Genomic DNA, 21,256 nt, shown 5'->3' with positions numbered 1-21,256 from the left:
GCTGAATGGCCTCTATCTGTGCTATACATTTTCTATGTTTCTACGTTAACAAGGATGTTGACATGTGATGCAAACAATTCAGAATGTCAATACATATGGCATGCTTTTTGAACTGAGAAAGCAGTTAAAAGTTCTTTACCTGTAGACCGCAGCAGCCAACTGCATTTAATATGGAAGCATTGTGTACAACGTGGTACTGAATTCCAGCTTTTACAGCTCGTAGAACTATGTCACTATGTGTTGTTGCCCTGCAGGAGAAAATTGAGAATGTTTGAAATTCAATAGTGCAACAGAGACACAATTAAACTTATAAAAGTTAGTTCAGTCCTCACTGAGATTATGGATAGCCCCCAGTGAGCTAATCTGTATCTGTTTTTGGGGGTATTCATTATTTTTTCTTTCTTGATTTTTGGGGTATTTGAGTTAAAAAGTCCATGCCTTTATCCTTTGACGGCCTGGCAGGTTTTGTATCCTGGGAGGACTGGTTTCCTTCTGGCTCCTGCGGTTGAGCCTTCATTTGTGTCTCTCTCTGTGGTCCTCTTTTGAACTGGTAGAACAAGGAGATTTAATAATGGGGCACACTGAGGTGAGACTGGTTAATCGTGGTCAGGTTGTGAAGAAGAGTGATCGCTTTTGGCATCCTTTCTGTGATGGTAGTCAGTCTGAGTTATTTGGATGTCTCTTTCCAAAAGGGCTTCTTTTGTTCTCTCATAGAATTTACAGTACAGAAGGAGGCCATTCGGTCCATTGAGTCTGCACCGGCCCTGGAAAGGGCACCCTACCTAAGCCTACACCTCCACCCTATCCCCGTAACCCAGTAACACCACCTCTCTTCTTTCAGGTGAGCATGGTGCAGTTTCTAATCCTGATCTGGTCTGTTGGAGTTTCCCCAGGTTGTACTGGGGAGAAGTGAATCGGCACTCCCCAATCGTAGGGAGTCTTGATGGTTCTTCTTATTCTCAGGTTGGGGTTTCCCGAACTGGGGCTGGAGTGATCATCCTTCGCTTCTGAGTATTAGGGGAGACAATGCTTTGCCCTGGATGGGGTAGAGAAGCTATGGATTCAGCTGAGTGGCAGGTTTTGGAGGCTCTGAGGATATAGTTTCCTATGTGTTGGGATGTGCTGGGCTAGGCCCGACGCTGTGGCTAGTATCCTGTTGCCTTTGGGGGCTTGCGGTGTCCCTTTTCGAAGGTGCTTGTTGGGGGCATCCTGGGTGGTTAGGCTTTGTTTCTTCTGTGCATGGGGGTCTGGGAACGAGCCGAGTTCTATGCTTGATAAATATCCTTGTATTCCCCTGGGGGTCTGGGGGGCCATTTTGGTTAATTGAGCGACCTATTCTCTTCTTCATTGGTGGTTGATTGGCGTGTGCCGAAGTCATATGGAGCATGGGTTGGATCCTGATCCCTTGTTATCCTGTGGGTTAGTTCTGGTTGTTCTAGACATTCCTTCCTTTTCTTTTCTTAGGAGACTTTGAAGGTTTGATCATAATCTGAACATATTGTTGCCGGTCCCCACTACATAATAGCATGGAATGATGTTTGTTCTACACTGGGCCTTAATTAAAGGTTAAGTTGCTTTGTGTGGTATATGTAACTCCCCTTGGAACTGGGGTTTTTGCTTATTTTCTATATTTTTGTTCTGGTGGGTATGAAGAATCTGTGCTTGGTTCCTACATAGGTACGGATGGGTCTGGTGCCTGAGGAGAAGAGGCTGTGGTGGTTCGTTGGTGCCTTTGGTGCTGCTGGAGATGGGGGAGATGTGTATTGGTGCACACCTGAACACGGCGCGGAGTATTTATCCTGATTTCTCGTAGTAGTTATGGGCTGACACTGTGTGGGTGGGTGTGCATCTTTTGTCCCTATGGTTTACATGGCCTTATCCTGTTTCTCCCTCGGTTTCTGGTGGGGCTGTCTGGGTACCCATTTATGTCTGTTGATTGTATTGAGCCAGTTATGATGTTGTTCTTCTGACTCTCTGTACTCATGTATGCGGAGTATTCTTTTTCTTGATCCTTGTAATGGGATGATGATTTTGTAATTTTGTTGTGTTATTCTTTAAAATGCAAAACCTGTATAAATATACTTTTTGAAAAACTAATAAAAGATCTCATACTCTGTCCCTGATCTAACCCAACCCAAACCAAAAATGGTTTCAAATAAATGGGGACAGTGCTGCTCCCCCTTTGTAGGTGTTTAAACTGCTTGTATTGCAAAACAAGGCCAGCAGCGCGGGTTTAATTCCCGTACTGGCCCCGAGTCGGAGAATCCCCGGGGGGCCCCGCCGCCGATGCCCTGTTCTCCGGCATAGTTTTCGGCTGGGGGCGGGATTCACGCCATGCCGGTCGGGGCCGTTAGTAGCGCCCCCCCCCCCCCCCCGGCCATTCTCCGGGCCCTGATGGGCCAAGAGGCCGTCCGTTTTTGGCCAGTCCCGCCGGCGTGTGTTACGCATGTTCCCACATGGCAGGACCTGGCAGGTAAGTCGGAGGGGGTGAGGGGGGATCATCCAGCCCCGGGGGGGGATGGGGGGGGGCCACGGTGGCCTGGCCCGCGATCAGGGCCCACCGATCTGCAGGTGGGCCTGTTCCATGGAGGCACTTCTTCCTTCCGCACTGGCCCCTGTAGGGCTCTGCCATGGCCGGCGTGGAGTGGAGAAGAGAAACCCCCCCGCGCATGCGGCAAAATATGCCGGCGGTTCCGCGCATGCGTGAGATCGCACCGTCCCCTCGGCGCCGGCTGGAGCGCCGCCAATCCCTCCGGCGTCCACCTAGTCCCCGAAAGTGTGGAGAATTCCTCACTTTCGGGGGCTGTTGACGCCGGAGGAGATGGCGCCGGTTCGCCCGCCGGCGTGGGGACTTAGTCCCCAGAAGGGAGAATCCCGCTGTCTGCCTCTTTGCTTTCTGATGGGTCTTACTGTTACACACAGTGTAAAGACAGGCATATGTTTCCAGGTCTCTCCCAATGCTCTTTCAAATCAGTCAGAGAACAGAATCTTCCACTTACCTCTGGCAAACTCCTTGGACCAAGCTCAGTGACCCCTCAGAGTTGAGATTAGGAATTTAAGGAGATTAGGAATTTAAGTGAACATTTAATCGTGCAGAATCTTAGTGTTCTCGACTAGGTTTGAAGAGTACATATATTCTAGTTTTGTTTGAATTACCATTGGAAATTGAAGAATATTATGCAGGAATCTCTGCGGAAGATTAAATGGCTGGGATAAAAACATAGAGAATAGAAGCAGGAGTAGGCCATTCAGCCCTTTGATCCCGCTCCGCCATTTAATATGATCATGGCTGATCCTTTATCTCAACACCACACTCCCACGCTCTCCCCTTGACACCTTTAGAGTCTAGAAATCTATCTATTTCCTCAGTGACTCGGCCCCCATAGCCTTCTGTGGTAGAGAATTCCACTGGTTCACCATCCTGGGTGAAGAGGTTTCTCCTCATCTCAGTCCTAAATGGCCTACCCCGTATCCTGAGACTGCGACCCCTTGTTCTAGACCTCTCCAGCCAGAGGAAACATCACCCCTGCATTCAGTCTGTCCAGCCCTGTCAGAATTTATACGTTTCAATTAGATCCCCTCGCATTCCTCTAAATTTCAGTGAGTATAGGCCCAGTTGACCCAATTTGTCCTCCTATGACAATCCTGCTATCCCAGGAATGAGTCTGGTGATAGAATTCATGATTGCACAGGTAGGGAATTGGTCTTTTCTCATCCCATTTTTTTTTAAAGGAAAGCCCAAAAACCATAATGCAAGACACTGTTAAGCCGAAATAATTAAGGATAAGATTAAGGGTCGCAGTGGTTAGCACTGCTGCCTCACAGCACCAGAGACCTAGGCTCGATTCCGGCCTTGGGTGACTGTCTGTATGGAGTTTGTACGTTCTCCCTGTGTCTGCGTGGGTTTCATCCGGGTGCTCCGGTTTCCTCTCACAGTCCAAAGACATGCAGGTCATGTGGATTGGTCATGATAAATTGCCCATAGTGTCCAGGAATGTGTGGGTTAGGTGGGGTTGCAGGGATAGGATGAGAGGCTGAGTAGGGTTCTCTTTGAGAAGGTGGATGTAGACTCTATGGGCCAAATGACCTCCCTCTGCACTGTAGGGATTCTATGATAAGATGAGATAAATCAGTAAGGATTAGATGTCTTATGAAAAACCTTACATGGATGGCTTCAGTGCTGGATTTAACTTGATAATTTGTCAGAAGTGTAAGAATCCTTCCTGTTTATTTCCTTTGTTCCCATTTCTTTATTTTTGGTCCGTGGAACCATAATCGGAATGTGCCTTTAAGCAGAAGAGTGCTTTCCAGGGCAGTGTCTTCCTAGGTTTAATACTTTGGAGAGGAGAAACCAGACTCGTCGGCACCAAGTGAATCTTAGGAACTGGTTTTGGAGGAAATTGGTTCGTTGGCTAACCAGCAGCCGGTGGGTTGGCCAGGGACAATGTTCTCCCTGACAGCAGTCAGCGATTGGTTCCTGCCAGGTGTTTTTTTCCAGAGAGAACCTGCCAGGAGCCTCTAAACCCACAAAGGAAGAGAAGCAGTGTTTCTCTCCCTCTCTCTACTGCCGGTTGCCTGCAGTGCAGATCATTACAAACTGAAGGAAAAGAACCCAACTGAAGACCTAACCTTAAGACATCCATCTGCATCGAAGATCATTATCCTTTTATTTTATTATATTTCCTTTATGTCTCAATCACCCTTTCCCTCTGTATTGTTTGTCTGTGTGTATATATTATATATATATTAATATTAAATTTAATTTCACCTGTGTTACGACTCCAGGTCAAGTGGGACTGTAATTGACCATGTATTAGCCCATGGTGTTGTGTCAGAAGGGCATGATGTGTACTTTCACACAAAGATTTCCACTAGCTTTTACTGAACCCTTCCTAATGCTGATGTCAGAACTAGAGGTGAATGCTCAAAATTTATGTTTTTCAAAAACATTTAAAGCCTATCGCTTATCATCCACTACTGAGCACCTGGCAGTCACTGGTAATTTGTGAAATTTTAGGTTTCAGACACTAATTTTATTTCAGTAATTGGGGCTATACCAGACACATCCTGGACAGATGCACATAGATAATTGCACTTCATTCACACAAAAGTGTACTTGCAGCCATCCCATTCATTAGCAGCAGACCTAGCAGCATTTCATTGACCAAAAATAAATGCCATGGGTTTGACAATTTTCTTTTTACATAATCAATTGCATCATTTAGTACATAATTAAATTTTTCACATTTACAGGTCACGTAGTTTTCAAGTAATAAGTGATCTCATTGAAGTAACTGGTGCTGTATTGTAAGTAGTAAGTGAAAAATAAAAGGGCACAGTTTCAATTACACAATCAACTCCAGATGTAAGAGGTTCCTGTGGGGACATCCATAGTCTGGAGTAGGTTCTGGGTCAGAAATGAGAGCTGCATAAGGGAACAATTTGAACATTTTCTATAGTTTAGTTAAAATTCTCTTTCCGAGCAGAAATGTAAACTCAGGATATTTTACTATTTTTGCATAACTTTTATTGGCAGGAGCAGGACTATAACAATCTTAGCCCCACCCAGAACTTAAAAGTCAATCTTTTAAAAAATAAATTTAGAATACCCAATTAATTTTTTACAATTAAGGGGCAATTTAGCGTGGCCAATCCACCTACCCTGCACATCATTGGGTTGTGGGGGTGAAACCCACGCAAACACGGGGAGAATGTGCAAACTCCACACGGACAGTGACCCAGGGCCGGGATCAAACCTGGGACCTCGATGCCGTGAGGCAGCAAGGCTAACCCACTGCGTCACCGTGCTGCCCTGAAAGTCAATCTTTAAACACCAGATCAACAGGAGTCATATGTGGCATGAGTTGATAACCTATTTTTCTTCTGCCTCAGAAATCGATGTTTCAGAAGGGTACCATTTAGATATATAAAATACTTAACAAGGTAGGGGATGTAAACTGCCAAATACAATACTTTCAGCTGTGCCAGGATATGTGGAATGGGAAGTAAAGGCTCAGGCTTATAACGGGTAGCCAACTGGTGGGCCCCGATCACGGGCCAGACCCCATCGGACGACCCCCCCACAGGTCACCCCCCCCCGATCCTTCGCGCAGAGTTCCCGCCGGCAGCGACCAGGGGTGAACGGCGGCGGCGGGACTCTGCCGTTTCCGCGCGGCCGCTCAGCCTATCTGGGCCGGAGAATCGGCGGCCCGGCCGCAGACAGCGGCCCGCAACCGGCACCGCGCTGGTGCAAATGGCACCGATTCTCCGCACCTTGGAGAATCGCACGCCGCCATTGGGGCGGCGTGGCACCGATTCTCCAGCCCGGCGCGGGGCTCGGAGAATCACGCCCTACATTTTTCTTGCCCGCGCTAATTTGCTTTATTTTACAGAGAGGTTTGTTTTGTCCTTCATTTGACTAACTGTACGTACATTTTGCTGCCCTCTGGATCGGTCTATGATATCCCCCCTGGCTTACTCCTCATTGCTGGCCTCAAACAGGTTTTGGAACAGGCCGACGAACTGCCTCCAACTTTCCAGGAAGCCTTCCTCTGACCCTCGGATGGCGTACTTAATCTTCTCCAGCTGGAGAAATTCCGAGAGGTCAGCGAGCCAGTCTGCAGCTTTGGGTGGTGCTGCTGATCGCCAGCCTAGCAGGATTCTTCGGTGTGCGATTAGGGAAGCGAAAGCAAGGGCATTAGCCCCCTTCCCCATGTGTTACTCTGGCATCTCCGATATCCCGAAGATTGCCACTATTGGGCATGGCTTCACCCTCACCCCCACAACCTTGGGCATTGCCTCGGAGAAGGCTGTCCAGAACCCATCAAGCTTGGGGCAAGCCCAAAACATGTGGGTGTGGTTGGCCAGGTCCCTCTGGCACCTCTCACATTTGTCCTCCACCTCCGGGAAGAACCTGCTCATTCGAGTTTTGGTCAGATGCGCTCTGTGCACCACTTTGAGCTGCATTAGGCTTAGCCTTGCGCAGGAGGAGGTGGAGCTCACTCTGCTCAGTGCTTCGCTCCAGAGTCCCCATCCGACCTATGTCCCCAATTCGTCCTCCCATTTTTGTCTGGTCCCGTCCAGTGGTGTTTGGGCTCTGTCCAGTAGCTGTCTGTATATTTTCCCACATAGCCCCCCCTTCTCGCTGCCTATCAGGTCCTCTAATAGTGTGCTTTCTGGGGCCCCAGGGTACCCTACTGTCTCTTTGCGGAGGAAATGCTTTATTTGGAGGTGTTTCAATTCCTGTCCTTTTGCTAGTTTCCACTTCCTCATCAGTTCGTCCAGTGTCGCCAGTCTGCGCCCTATGTAGAAGTCCCCAACCATCAGTGTGCCCACATCCCGCCTCCATCTTTTGAAGGTGGTATCTAGCATGGCTGGGGGGATCTGTGATTGCCGCAGATGGGGGCCATAGGGGATATTTTGGTTATCCCAAAGTGCTGTCTTAATTGGGTCCATGTTCTCAGCGTGGCCGCTACCACTGGGCTCGTTATGTACCTTGTTTAGGAGGATGGGAGTGCTGCTGTGGCCAGGGCCCGGAGGGTTGTTCCTTTACAGGATGCCTCCTCCATTTGTACCCAATCTGTGTCGGGTTCTTGTACCCATCCCCTCACTCTTTCTGCCGTTGCTGCCCAGTGGTAGTATTGTAGGTTTGGTAAGGCCAAGCCCCCTCTGATTTTCCCTCTTTGCAGTGTCGGTTTAGGAATTCTCAGGTTCTTAAACCCCCCCCCCCCCCCACACACACAAACGCCATGATTAGCCTGTCTATGTTTTGGAAAAAGGCCTTGGGGATGCAGATCGGGATGGATCTAAACAGGAAGAGGAACCTTGGCAGTACGTTCATCTTGCTCATCTGCACTCTCCCCGCCAGGGAGAGTGGGAGTGAGCCCCACCGTTGAAGGTCTTTTCTTACTTCCTCCACCAGACTGGTCAGGTTCCACTTGTGGATCTGTGTCCAGTCTCTGGCTATTTGGATCCCCAGGTAACGGAATCTGTTCTGGGCCGTTTTGAACGGGAATGCCCCCAGCTCTGCCCCTCCCCCTTTTGGGTTCACTGGGAATGTCTCGCTTTTACCCAGGTTAAGTTTGTAGCCCGAGAAGGTTCCAAATCCTTTCAGTATTGCAGTATTGCCTTCAGTCCCTCCTCTGGCTTCGAGACATAGAGGAACAGGTCATCTGCATAGAGTGAGACTCTGTGCTCTCTGCCTCCTCTCCGGATTCCCTTCCAGCGTTTTGCCTCCCGCAGGGCTATCGCCAGGGTTTCTATCGCTAGCGCGAACAAGAGTGGGGTCAGGGGGCAGCCCTGTCTTGTTCCTCTCTGTAGCTGGAAGTATTCAGAGCTGGTGGTGTTAGTTTGGACACTCGCTATGGGAGCGTTGTACAGGAGCCTCACGCAGGCGGTGAATCCTGCTCCTAGCCCAAACCGTTCCAGTACCTCAAGGAGGTAGCTCCATTCGACTCTGTCAAAGGCCTTTTCTGCGTCCAGGGAGACGATCACCTCTGGTGTTCTCTCGGGGGGGGGGGGGGGGGGGGGGGGGGGGCGGTCATTATCACATTCAGCAACCGCCCGATGTTCGCTGCGAGCTGTCTACCCTTGACTAAGCCCGTTTGGTCCTCTGCGACCACCTCTGGTACACAGCCCTCCAGCCTTTTGGCCAGGACCTTTGCGAGTATTTTCGCATCCACGTTCAGCAGTGAAATGGGTGTGTATGATCCGCATTCCGTCACGTCTTTATCTTTTTTGGGTATTAGTGAGATTGTGGCCTGCGCTAGCGTTGGGGGCAGAGTGCCCCATGCCAGTGAGTCCACGAACATGTCCCTTAGGTGTGGGGCCAGGACTGGTGCAAATTCTTTGGAGAAGTCCGCCGGGAACCCGTGCCTTCCCCGCCTGCATGGAGCTGATGCTCTCCATGATTTCCCCCAGCTCTATTGGTGCTTCCAGCTCCCCCCCCACCGTCTGTCTTCCCCCCACCACTGGTAGTTCCAGTCTGTCTAGGAACTGTTTCAATCCCGCATCCCCGTCGGGGGGCTCGGAGGTGTACAGTCTCCGGTAGGTCTCGAATGCCCGATTGACCTCCTTTGGCTCTGTTACCAGTCTGCCTTTGCTATCCTTAACCTGCGCTATTTCCCTCATGGCTGCCTGCTTTCTCAGCTGGTGAGCCAATAGGTGGCCAGCCTTGTCTCCCTATTCGTAGAAGGTCCCCGTGTCTGGCGGAGTTGGTACACTGCTTTCCTAGTGGATAGCAGGTTAAAAGCCATTTGCAGCTTTTTCCTCTCCGCCAGCAGCTCGACGGTCGGGTCCTCGGAGTACTTTCTATCGACTTCCAGAATGGAGTCCACTAGCTGCTGCCCTATCTCTCTTCCCTATCTCTACTTGCCATGTAGGCTATGATCTCTCCTCTGATCACGGCCTTCAGTGCCTCCCAAAACGTGGAGGGTGAGACTTCCCCGTTTTGGTTGTTACTAACATAATTGCCGATGGCTTGCGATATTTTTTGGCAGAAAGCCTTGTCAGCAAGGAGGTCCGTGTCCAGCCTCCATGTGGGGGGCTGGACCCGGCCTGTCTCCAACCTCACATCCATATAATGTGGAGCGTGGTCAGAGATAACGATCGCGGAGTAGTCCGTTCCCGTGATCCCTGGAAGCACCGATTTCCCCACTGCAAAGAAGTCGATACGGGTATATACCTTGTGCACCTGCGAAAAGAACGAGAACTCTTTTTCTCCCGGGTGCAGGAACCTCCGTGGGTTCATCGCCCCCATCTGTTCCATGAAGGCCCCTAGCTCCCTAGCCATGCCAGACTTTTTCCCCGTCTGGGGTTTGATCGGTCGGTCAGTGGGTCCAGCACGCAGTTAAAGTCGCCCCCCCATAATCAGTCGGTGTGTGTCAAGGTCGGGGATTTCCGCCATGGTCTTCTTTCTGAATTCTGAGTCGTCCCAGTTGGGAGCATACACATTTACCAGTATGACAGATGTCCCTTCCAGGACCCCGCTGACCATGACTTACCTTCCCCCTGAGTCCGTAACTGTTTTGGTTCCCTGAAACCTCATCCTTTTGCTAATTAATATTGCTACCCCCCCTAGCCCTCGTCCTGTAGCATGAGTGGTACGTCTGTCCCACCCAGCCATTCCTTACCAGCAGTCAGTCCTTCTCCCTCAGGTGCGTCTCTTGTAGGTACATTATGTCTGCTTTTAGGCTTCTGAGATGGGCGAACACTCTGGACCTTTTCACTGGGCCGTTGAGTCCCCTTACATTCCAGGTAACAATCCTGGTGGGGGGTTTCTGAACCCCCGGTCCTGTGGGATCACCCATACTTACCTGATGGACGCGCCCCTGCACTCCAGGGTTTCCCTTTGCTAGGGGGCCGTCGAAAATGGCCAGGGTCGCCGCTCTCACCATGGGGTCGGGCCCCAGCGTTCAGGGGTTCCCTTTGCTCAGGGGGCACCCAATGTGGCCACCAGCTGTGTGTACGCCACACGGGTGCGCCCCTGCGCTCCGGGGTCTCCCTCCGCCCTGATGCCCTCTCAAAGTGGCTGTTTGCGGCGCCCTCTTGATTCCTCGCCCTGCTCCATGCCCGCCGAGGCCTATGTCTGTACTGCTTCACTATCTCCCCCTTCGCTTTTGTTCTGAGTTCTCTCCCAGACTCATCTCGCACCCCCCCCCCCAGCCCTTTGTTCCCCCCCCTGCGTTCTCCCCCCTCTTCTGCCCCCCCTCCCCTCCTTGTGCCAGGTGCTCCTCCTCCCCCGAGAGGTGTGCCGCGGCCCTCCTTCCTTCCTGTTCTCTCGTACTGGTCCTCCTCGCTAATACGGTGGTCCTCCTCCCAGTATTCGCCCAGTTCTGGCCCTGTTTAACCTTTCTCCTGCTGGCCCTTGTCTCACCCTCCTGTTTGCTTTTCTCACCCTCATTTCCCTCGCTCCACTCCCCTCCATTGCATTGAGAGAGGAGACAAGCTCTGAAACGAGACAGCACAGTCCCGCGCAAGGCATAAAACACATGTGCACAGTTCCTGATCCCATTGTCCTTGTTTGCGGTCTGTCCTCCACTCTTTGTTCCGGTTTTCCCTTCCTTTTCCGTCCCCATGTCTTTCATTGCGGTTGCCGTGCTCCTCCCCCAGCTTGTTCACTCTAACAAACTGATCAGCCGCTGCTGGGGTGTTGAAAAACAGCTCTTTCCCCTCAAATGTTACCTAGAGTTTGGCCGGGAACAACATCCCATATTTTACCTTGCTTTTGTGCAGTGCTGATTTCGCCTTGTTGAATTCAGCCCTTTTTTTGGCCAGGTCCGCCCCAATGTCCTGATACACCCTTATGGTCTTCCCTTCCCACGTGCTCTGTTTCATTTGCCGGGCCCACTTTAGGATTCTCTCCCGGTCTTGGAACTGGTGCAGCTTCGCAATAATTGCTCTGGGTTGGTCCCCGGCTTTGGGCTTGGGTCGGAGCGACCTGTGCGCCTTGTCTATTTCTGGTGGGTTTGGGACTACCTCCTTTCCCACTAGCTTGCCCATCATTTGGGTGATGTAGCCTGTTGGGTCTCTGCCTTCCATCCCCTCTGGCAGACCCACTATTTTAATGGTGCCGTCTGGGCCCATTTTCCTGGTCCTCCACTTTCCCTCTTAGGCTCCCCTGGGCCGTTACTAACCTTTTGACCTCGGCTTCTAGGGTTATCACCCTGTCGCTCTGGTCTGAGGCAGCCCTCTCCAACTCTCGAATCATTTTTTTCTGTGCCTTCACTTCCCTTTCCAGGCCTTCGATGGTCTGCTGCATTTTGTGCGTCGTCTCCTTCATCATTGCTTGGAGCTCCGACCAGAGCGCCACCTTTATGCTGGTCGCTGCGTCCTGCTCACGCTCTGCTGCTTTGTCCGCCATCGTTTTCCCTTTCAGGCTCGCCTGTACCTCCGTCTCGTCTTGTGGGTCGCCTGCCTGCGTGTCTGCCATTCATGCGCCTTACCCTCGCTGCTGCTTGCGTCTCGCTGTCCCTTCCCCTTGGTGTATTTCTTTCCTCCAGCCATCTGTCTGTCTCTCTTTCTTTCCCCGCTGCTGTTCCTTATCTTGAGGTTGCTCTCACTTCCCCTGCTCCTCTGCTCTCTAAGTCTGCCTCAGGCTCCCTTTTTTTTTGTTGGGGAGCGTGTTGTTGTGGTTGGTTCCCTTCCTCTCTTTCGTTGTCTCTTTATTTATTTATTGACTTTTATTTTGCCCCCTTCTCCTCTTTTCGTCCCCCCTTCTTTCTCACTTCTCGGAGGTTTCGGGAGAGAAGTTTCCTGGTGCAGACCGGAGTCCCTCTTTGTCTCGCCGCTCACCATGTCATCGCTGCCGGTCTGTTGCGGGGGGGGTTCTCTCTCTCTCCTGGTCTTTGACCTCGCTGGCTCCGCTCCCGAGCGCTTGTGTCTCTGGCTTCGCAGTCTGGGCTGCCACTACTCTTCTCATTTTATATTTATGATGGAATGTATAACTTACCTTCCCACACTAAATTTCAATTTGTTCCCCATACAGCTATCTTTTCTGACCCAGAAATCAATCTCATTTCTCTCCATTGAACCAGCTCCACACTATGGATAAATTGCAGACATATAGGAAAAATGTTTTACTAGATAATGCTTACCCAAAGGGATCTCCTACCACAAGAAAGGCAACATCATTATCAACAGCATCCTTTAAAATTTCATCAGCTTCTTGTTCGACCATCTCTCTTTCTGCAATGATGAGTTCACGGCCGTAAAATTCCTCCTGTTGAGGAAACAGAATTCAATTCCAATTAGCTATCATTTGTCTCTTGAGATAACTGAGTACAAGACTCTGTAGCCCAATATTTTCCATTTTGATTATCAATATGCTTATATTTATATTCTGATGCCTCAAAATGTATCCAGTTAGAAATGCTAATTAGTTCCCCATAACCTATCTGAGATCATTGAAAAAAATTGTTAGAAAATATAGGTTGGCTTCTATAATCTGATAGTGAAACAAATCGCCAAAATTCTAGACTGACACCCATCGTGTTTCAATAAAGATCCATTGGTCATAGTTTCATGAATGCTTTGTGGATGTAACAACCAATGATGCTGTTTAAAAACTCAGTCAACCTAATCTACCTGCTTTAATGTCGCAACATTTGGAATGATTTGGAACAGCGTGAATGCAATCAAATTTTGAGAGTAACCTCCAGCTGAAAAACAATCAGCAATGGGAATGCTGTTGAGCTTTGCCTTCCTTAAATCAGGAAACACAGAAGCAACTTGTCATACTCTTACAACCCAGCTGGATTATACCAATTTACTCAGCATAGAACAGGAAATGCCAACTAGGACTTTTCTGATCTTCTGATGCAGTACCATTGAATTTACAGTGCAGAAGGAGGCCATTCAGCCCATCGAGTCTGCACTGGCCCTTGGAAAGAGCACCCTAATCTGCACATCTTTGGACTGATGTGGAGATGCCGGCGTTGGACTGGGGTGAGCACAGTAAGAAGTCTTACACCAGGTTAAAGTCCAACAGGTTTGTTTCAAATCTCTAGCTTTCGGAGCACTGCTCCTTCCTCAGGTGAATCATCTTTGGACTTTGGGAGGAAACCGGAGCACCGGGAGGAAACCCACGCACACACGGGGAGAACGTGCAGACTCCACTCAGACAGTGATCCAAGCCGGGAATCGGACCTAGGACCCTGGAGCTGTGAAGCAACTGTGCTAACCACTATGCTACCGTGCTAATCACTGGCTTAACCATGAGTTACAAGAAAAAATTAAAATATTACTTTTAAGTTGTTCCTTTTCTTACCACGTTAAGTGGTCATTTCCGTGTTTCTCAGAATGAGCTGAGGTTCCAGCATTCTGCAAACAATTTCAGAGTACCCAATTATTTTTTCTCCAATTAAGGGGCAATTTAGCGTGGCCAATCCATCTAACCTGCACATCTTTGGGTTGTGGGGGGTGAAACCCACGCAGACATGGGAAGAATGTGCAAACTCCACACGGACAGTGACCTAGGGCCGGGATTTGAACCCGGGTCCTCAGTGCCGCAGTCCCAGTGCTAACCACTGCGCCACATGCGACCCTGCATTCTGGAAACCTAAGAGCAGAGGTTGACACTACCTGAAGAACTCCAACCTCAATAATAACAGATATGTCTGCTCTGATTGGGAGGTCAAACATCACATAATAATTTTGGAACAATTGAAAAAATCTTTACAGGACAGTAATTGGAAAAATATCAAAACAGGGAGGGTATCAGCAAAAATCCAGTACAGGCTTCACCTCTCACTTTCCAAAATGGCTAGCTATATACTAATCAGGAGCAGGAACTCTGGCCAAAGCGAAGGCTGATCGACATGCTCTTTCCACTGACAATTAATGCAGCAGAAAGCAGGTGGCATGTGGCGCAGTGGTTAGCACGGGGACTGCGGTGCTGAGGACCTGGGTTCAAATCCCGGCCCTGGATCACTGTCCGTGTAGAGTTTGCCACGAGGTTCAAGTCCGAGTAATGATCAATAACCCAATACACCGATTAGTAAGATTTAAATCAAAGCACATTTATTATACACAGTAATCGCTACGCATGCACAAATTCTACGTCTAAGCTACTTCTACAACTAACAGGCCTATACTTAACTTCGGACTGGCCCACCAGGTCAGGGGAACAAATGGCCTTTCGTTCGGGTTGTGAGTCTGCGGGATTCGAAGTTGGTACGGATTGGTAGCTAGGAGCGCCTATCTCGTAGTGAGCGTTGAATTAAGACTTACTGGCTTTCGGCGATCACTGCACCGGTCACGGTCAATGTTGGTTCGTGTTGCTGGGTGACCCGGGCAGGAAGAAGAGGTGAAGAGCTGAAGAGAGCGATTTGAACTTGGGGCTTAACTCTTATAGTCCCCAGGGGCTTCCCGCCTTTCGGGGCGGACTCTGTACCTGGTCCCAAGTGATTGGACTTTGTCCCAATCGCTTGGTTCGATTTCTCCAATACTGGAGCGGTTCCCTGATCGATGGACGGTCTTGAGGTGCTCGTTCACCTCCTTTGTGTTGGCTCCTGCTGGCGCCGAGGAGTCTGGCTTTGCTTTGTGTGTCCAAAATGTTACTTATTGTTCCCGGGGATTGCTCATCAGTATGCAGATGGCTGCTACTTTGTTATGCTGATGGTCGCTGGTATCAATGTTGCCTGGCCTTTGCAGAGGTAAATACACAGCAAACCTGCAGCTGCTGGTTTCTGTCTTGTTGGCTGACTTTCCCATCAGTCTTTGCCATTCACCATTTTAAATTGGGAGTTGGCCAATTTAGGTGGCTACAACCCCAACCCAAAGATGTACAGGTTAGGTTGATTGGCCACGCTAAATTGCCCTGAATTGGAAAAAAAAATTGGGTACTCTAAATTTTTTTTTAAAGAATTTTTTTAAATGCAGCACGAACCAAATGTAAACATTCAAGGTCTGCATACCTCAGTATGATGCTGCTTAGTGCATTTTACCAATTTAAACAATGAGAAAATCAGCAGAATTATTTTGATAGTTTGGGCACAATTTAACACCCAAAGGGGAAACATAGCTGAGTAGTTTTCTAGTCAAATGATGATCAAGCCCAGCCTATCCTCCCTAGGGCAACCATGGGCTGTAATACAGTGGTTAGCACCGCTGCCTCTCAGCATAATGGACCCAGGTTCAATACCCCAGCTTGGATGATAGTCTGTGTGGCGTTTGCACTTTCTCCCTGTGTCTGCATGGGTTTCCTCCAGGTGCTCCGTGAGTTTCCTCCCAGTCCAAAGATGTATAGGTTAGGTGGATCGGCTATGCTAAAATGGCCCTTTAGTGTCCAAAGATGTGCAGGTTAGAACCATAGAATCCCTACAATGCAGAAGACTATTCAGCCCATCGACTCTGCACTGGTCCTCTGAAAGGCCCACTCCCCGCTCTATCCCTGTAACCCCATAGCCCCATCTAACCTTGGGAGTTCTATGGCAACTGGTATTTCAAAAAAATGATCACAATGCAGTCTATTTCTGTTAACTCTGGTTGAAAAAAAACTGCATTGTCCAGTAATTTGAATTAAATAACTTAAATAAAACAGCACAAAGTTTTTGCTCCAATTGTTTTAATTAACATAATGCAATTTAAGTTCTTTCAAACTAAGGAAAAGATGACATTCATTGAGTGTCTATTTTTGTTTTAGAATTAGTTAGTGTCTTTTGTGGTTACTCACTCTTGCAATGTAAATAACACATGCAGTGCACAGTATGGAACTGGATTAAAAGTATTAAAATATCTTCTTTCCAAAGCCATAATTTAACTGAGCATGTTACAATGAATATAAGGAAGTAATTACAAAATTAATCAAATTAAGGGTCTGTTATTCCTTACTCATTTATAACTTCTATAATAATAATCTTGCGATATCCCATTAACTTTTTTTAAACCAGTTTTCAGAACCTTAAGATCAAATTTCTGCCTTGAACTCACTCCCTTAATTACCTACATACTGGAGATTTGGAAAGTACTTCCTTTGTCGTTTTCTGTTTCTGACGAATAGTTAAGCAGCAATCAGTTGACTACGGTAATGTTTGGTAACAATTGATATATTTTATTTATATAATAGTTAGTATTTTCCCAGACCCCTGGTGCAACTGAATGGAGGTACAATTCCAATCATTGCTGCACCCTCAGTGTGTTATTACCACGTGTGGGATTACTGAGAACCCACACGACCGTATAAAAGAGGAACACTATGATTTGCTCACTGGGGACATTGCATTAGGGATAATGCTGTTCTCCTGACAAGGACGTGCTGGTTGTATGGGCGCGCGCACACATACCAGCACTTCCTTGCCGACAGTCAGGAGGGAGGTATAGGCCTCCAAGTAGACCCGGCTGCATTTCCTCACGATCTCCAGTCCTTTCACTGTGATGTCCCGGGCGTCCCCCAGCCCCAAGCCGATCAAATACAACATTCTCCGGCCTCTACCATGCGGCCTCCCGCAAGACGAGCAGGAAATGCGAGGATTGCTTCAGTCAGCCGCCCGCTGTCGGAGCGCCATCACCATGGCGACAGCCCAGATTACGGCAGAGCTGCAATACACCTGCCGGCACTCCGCGACGCTTTTGCGACCTTGTAACTAAGCAGATGGGCAAAGGGCACGGGTGAGATGTTATTATTTAACAAGTGAAATCCGGGAATGGAGACAGTAGAGGGGACTGGGATTCGGACCGTGGAGCTGGCGAATGGGTTGAAAATCCCAATACTCGGGCTTGGTGAGTTACTGAATGTGTCTGTGGTCCTGACTGCAGACTGACTCACTCATTGTAACCTGATACAAACCCCAACTTGTCCCTTAATTGCACCAAGCATGGTAAAATCACCTGCCAATTTAAATATTAACCTAATTTAAAGTACCTAAATCTGCAAAACAAACCCTGGTACACTTGTTACATAGCACTTAATAGCAAATATTATTTCAATTTGTCCATCGCACATGGGTGATACTGGCAAGGCCTGCGTGTAATGCCTATTGTGATGATATTCATAATGTAAGTTTATACATAACATTATGCACGACCTCCGACCACTGGGTGGCATTGTAAACTTGGCATTGTAACCTCATTATGTCACCATGTGATGGGGAGTAGGGAGTTGATTGTACTGGGAGACAGATATATTTGCAGTAGTTCCACAAGAGTTATTTAGTGTTAGTTGTCCTAGTTATCTTATCACAGTTTTTTTGATAATAAATCATTTTGCACTACATGTTTTGTAGTACCTCTTTCACTTCGGCCAGCCTACAGAACATGACATGGTACCAGAAGTGATGATTTAGACAAGAAAATTCGAACCACGGAAGATAACTCTGCAGGATAAGAAACGAAACAAGTCTTTGCGCCTAACCTTGCAAGCTACTGGCACCTTATGCTCAATGTGCACTAAAACTTTGAAACCTGGAACGGAAGGTATCAAGGCACCTCAACAGCTTTGGTTTACTGGTAAAGTAGACATAAATTGGAGTGTGTTTAAGCAGTTTCAGCCCTTGGTTTGCAGGCACAGCCCAATAAGATGTGGTGATGCTCACTGTAGCAGGTTCCCAAGCAATTGAGATCTTCAATAAGTTTGCATTTGAAGACCAAGCTAACGGCAAAATATTTGATCAGCATTGCTCCTCAAGAAAAATGAAAACTTTGAGCGCTATAAGTTCCATATGCCCACCCCAGAACCTGGGAGAAGCATTCAATAGTTTCCTCACTGACTTGCGATTGCGCAGTCGTGCAACATCAGCACACTCTAGTCGTCGATGATAAGAGACCAGATAGTTTTTGGAATCTAATAATAAAGTACGCAAGCGGCTACTACAAGATGTAGGCCTGAAACTTGAAAGTGCCATTCAAATATGTCACGCTAGTGAGCTGGCTGTAAAGCAGTTCGACATGCTGAATCTCTCTAGTTTTGGTGCAAAAGCAGAAGAGGTGCAAGATGCCATGAGTGTGGTGTCGCAGCTGAATAGGAAACGTGCTCCCAGTTGGGCTGGTCATTTTGAGCGACTGACTCGATCCTCCATTTTGTGTCCGCGATGTGGCAAACTTCAATGCCCAGCTTATGGAAAAACATGTGCCATCTGTAATGGCAGGGATCATTTTGCAGCCCAATGTTATACAAGAAAAACAGTAAGAAGTCTTACAACACCAGGTTAAAGCCCAACAGGTTTGTTTCGATGTCACTAGCTTTCGGACAAGAAAAAGGCCTGGCCAAATAAAGAAAAAGGCCTGATCAAATAAATAGTATCAGTGCCATTGCTGAGGTGTGTCTAGAAAATGCTTTCTTTGTCGATGTGATCTCCAGCAAAGACAAGGAGACACCCGATATATCAAGCAGAAGTGTATTTGTACCAATCTGCAGCAATATTGACTGGAAGGCAGATTATTATACAGATAAATGGACAGTGCCATTAAAATTAAATGGCACAGTTATAACAGTCAAGCTTGACAATGGTGCAAGGGCCAACCCCAGCAATCTGTTTGATGTAAAGAAGCTGCGAATTCAGCCAAAAATAATAATAATCTTTATTATTGTCACAAGTCGGCTTATATTAACACCGCAATGAAATTACTGTGAAAATCTCTCGTCGCCACACTACAGCGCCTGTTCGGGTACACAGGGAGAATTCAGAATGTCCAATTCACCTCACAGCATGTCATTCGGGACTTGTGGGGGGAAACCAAAGCAGACACGGCGAGAACGTGCAGACTCCGCACAAATAGTGACCCAAGCCGGGAATCAAACCCGGGACCCTGCAGCTGTGAAGCAACAGTGCTAACAACTGTGCTACCGTGCCGCCCATTACCAAAATGGTGAGATTATAATGGTGACAAAAGGTCATCGTTGGGAGCATGTGAGCTTGATGCCAAAACCAAAAGGTTCAAGCTGAAATTTTCTGTGGTGGCGGCAGACCGCAAATCTTTTAATTGGAGTTGAGGAACGACAGCTCATCTGACGAGTCTACAGTGCAGACAATGCTGCGACAGGCTCTCATCCCTCAGGAGACTCCATATTGAATGATTTCCCAGACATTTTCCCAAGGTTTTGGTACGTTACCATACACGTACAAGATTCAGCTGAAGGAAGATGCAAAGCCTGTGATTGATGCGCTGAAACCTGTGCCGGCTCCATTCAGGGATAAACTAAAGACAGAGTTAGAGAGAATGACTGCCTTGGGTGTCATTAAACGTATTGAAGCCCCTACTGACTGGGTTAATTCCATGGTCTGTGTAAAGAAGGGTAATGGGGACCTATGAATCTGCATGGATCTGAAGGATTTAAATCTCCATATTAAAAGGGAACACTACCCTCTACCAAAAAGGGAGGAGATAACGTGTGAAACGGCAGGAGCAACCTGCTTCAGGAAATTAGATGCGTCACAAGGCTGGCAATTGAAGCTAGATAAGAAAAGCACAAGAATGTGCACATTCCCTTCTGAACACCCTTCAGAAGTTATTGTTTTTTCCGAATGCCATTTGGCATCATCTGGGCTTCAGAGATATGTCATTGTGCCATGGAGCATATAATTGAAGGAATCCCAGGGGTCGTTGTACCTAGATGACATTATCATTTGGGGGTCGACTCGGGAGGAGCACGAGAAGCGTCTGCTAAGGGTCCTAAAGAGTATCCGAAAAAACAGTTTAAAATTAAACAGGGCGAAATGTTAAGTCGGGGTGCATAGTATCACCTTCCTGGGAGAAAAACTGTTCACACAAGGGGTTGAGCCCGATCAAGTCAAGATGATGGCGATTCTACTGATGCCACTCCCTACGGATAAAAAGGCTTTCTAAGAATGCAGGCATGGTAAATTTTGTGTACATTTCATTCCCCAACCTGGCAGCCAAAACAGCACATCTGAGGGAGACCATAAAAAAGAAATGTAACATTCCAGTGGTCCAGTATACACGAACAAGAGTGGCAGGCACTGCAGGTTTCGCTTACCACGGCGCCAATGCTGACGATTTTTAACCCAACCAAGAGCACAAAAATCTCAACCGATGCATCACAGGGTGGTTTAGAGGCGGCCCTGCTCCAGCAGAATCTGACAGGAGACTGGCTGCCAGTGGCATATGCATTCAGAGCGATGTCCGACACTGATCGAAGTTATGCAAAGATTGAAAAAGAGTGTCTTGGGCTCATTAATGGGCTGATGAAGTTCCATGATTATGTGTATGGGCTTCCAATCTTCATTATGGAGATAGGCCACTGGTCGCCATCATCAAAAAAGATATCTTAGTGAGATGTCGCCAAGATTGGAACAGATGTTTATTAAGTTGCAGCGGCACGATTTTGAATTGGTATACATGCCGGGTAAACATCTTATCGTGGCTGAGGCGCTTTCCAGAGCTACCAGCACTGAGCACAGTTGGATGAGGACATACACGCCCATGTAAACATAGTGCCAGAGTCTCTGCCAGTCTCTGACGACAAGTCAAAGGTCATTAGAGATGAAACTAAGAAGGACCCAATGTTGCAGAAAGTGATAAAGTACATCCATGAAGGATGGCCCAAAGGATCATGTTTGAGCTTCTATAATATTCAAGCAGAGTTAAGTGATATTGGATTTCTGTTGCGAAATCAGTGGATCGTTATTCCGCATACAGTACGGTCAGTGATCCTCGTCAAGCTGCATGAAGTGCACTTAGGGAAGGAAAAGTGCAAGAGGAGAGCAAGGGAGGCAGTCTGTTGGCCTGGGATCAACCTGGACATTATGCTGATCGTGGAGAACTGTGAAACATGCCAAAGATTTCAGCGCAAGCAGAGCAA

The 21,256-nt window shown here is 48.0% G+C and overlaps 2 protein-coding genes across 5 annotated transcripts in view; one reads left to right on the top strand and one right to left on the bottom strand.

Moving 5' to 3' along the window:
• Positions 1–17,024, bottom strand: part of dph5 (diphthamide biosynthesis 5) — a 139,255-nt gene extending 122,231 nt beyond the window's left edge. Inside the window, exons 1-3 of the mRNA XM_072511365.1 lie at positions 16,782–17,024; positions 12,594–12,718; positions 140–248 (exon numbers count right to left, since the gene is read on the bottom strand). Coding sequence (XP_072367466.1) covers positions 140–248; positions 12,594–12,718; positions 16,782–16,916 — 369 coding nt within the window. The 5' untranslated portion in view covers positions 16,917–17,024. The remainder of the gene's footprint in view (positions 1–139; positions 249–12,593; positions 12,719–16,781) is intronic.
• Positions 17,025–17,046: 22 nt separating this feature from the next.
• The window catches only part of LOC140426503 (uncharacterized oxidoreductase ZK1290.5), a 262,640-nt gene continuing 258,430 nt past the window's right edge, over positions 17,047–21,256 (top strand). For 3 of the 4 annotated variants that reach the window (XM_072511363.1, XM_072511361.1, XM_072511362.1), the window contains exon 1: positions 17,048–17,217. In XM_072511363.1, coding sequence (XP_072367464.1) covers positions 17,142–17,217 — 76 coding nt within the window. In that variant the 5' untranslated portion in view covers positions 17,048–17,141. Of the gene's footprint in view, positions 17,218–21,256 lie in introns of all 4 variants that reach the window. The other variant, XM_072511364.1, reaches the window with a different exon arrangement.

The sequence above is a fragment of the Scyliorhinus torazame genome, chromosome 7, assembly GCF_047496885.1.
Source record: "Scyliorhinus torazame isolate Kashiwa2021f chromosome 7, sScyTor2.1, whole genome shotgun sequence".
In the NCBI taxonomy this organism is placed as follows: Eukaryota; Metazoa; Chordata; class Chondrichthyes; order Carcharhiniformes; family Scyliorhinidae; genus Scyliorhinus; species Scyliorhinus torazame.
The sequence above is the reverse complement of the archived record's forward strand: the minus strand, read 5'-3'. Positions and strand labels throughout refer to the sequence as shown.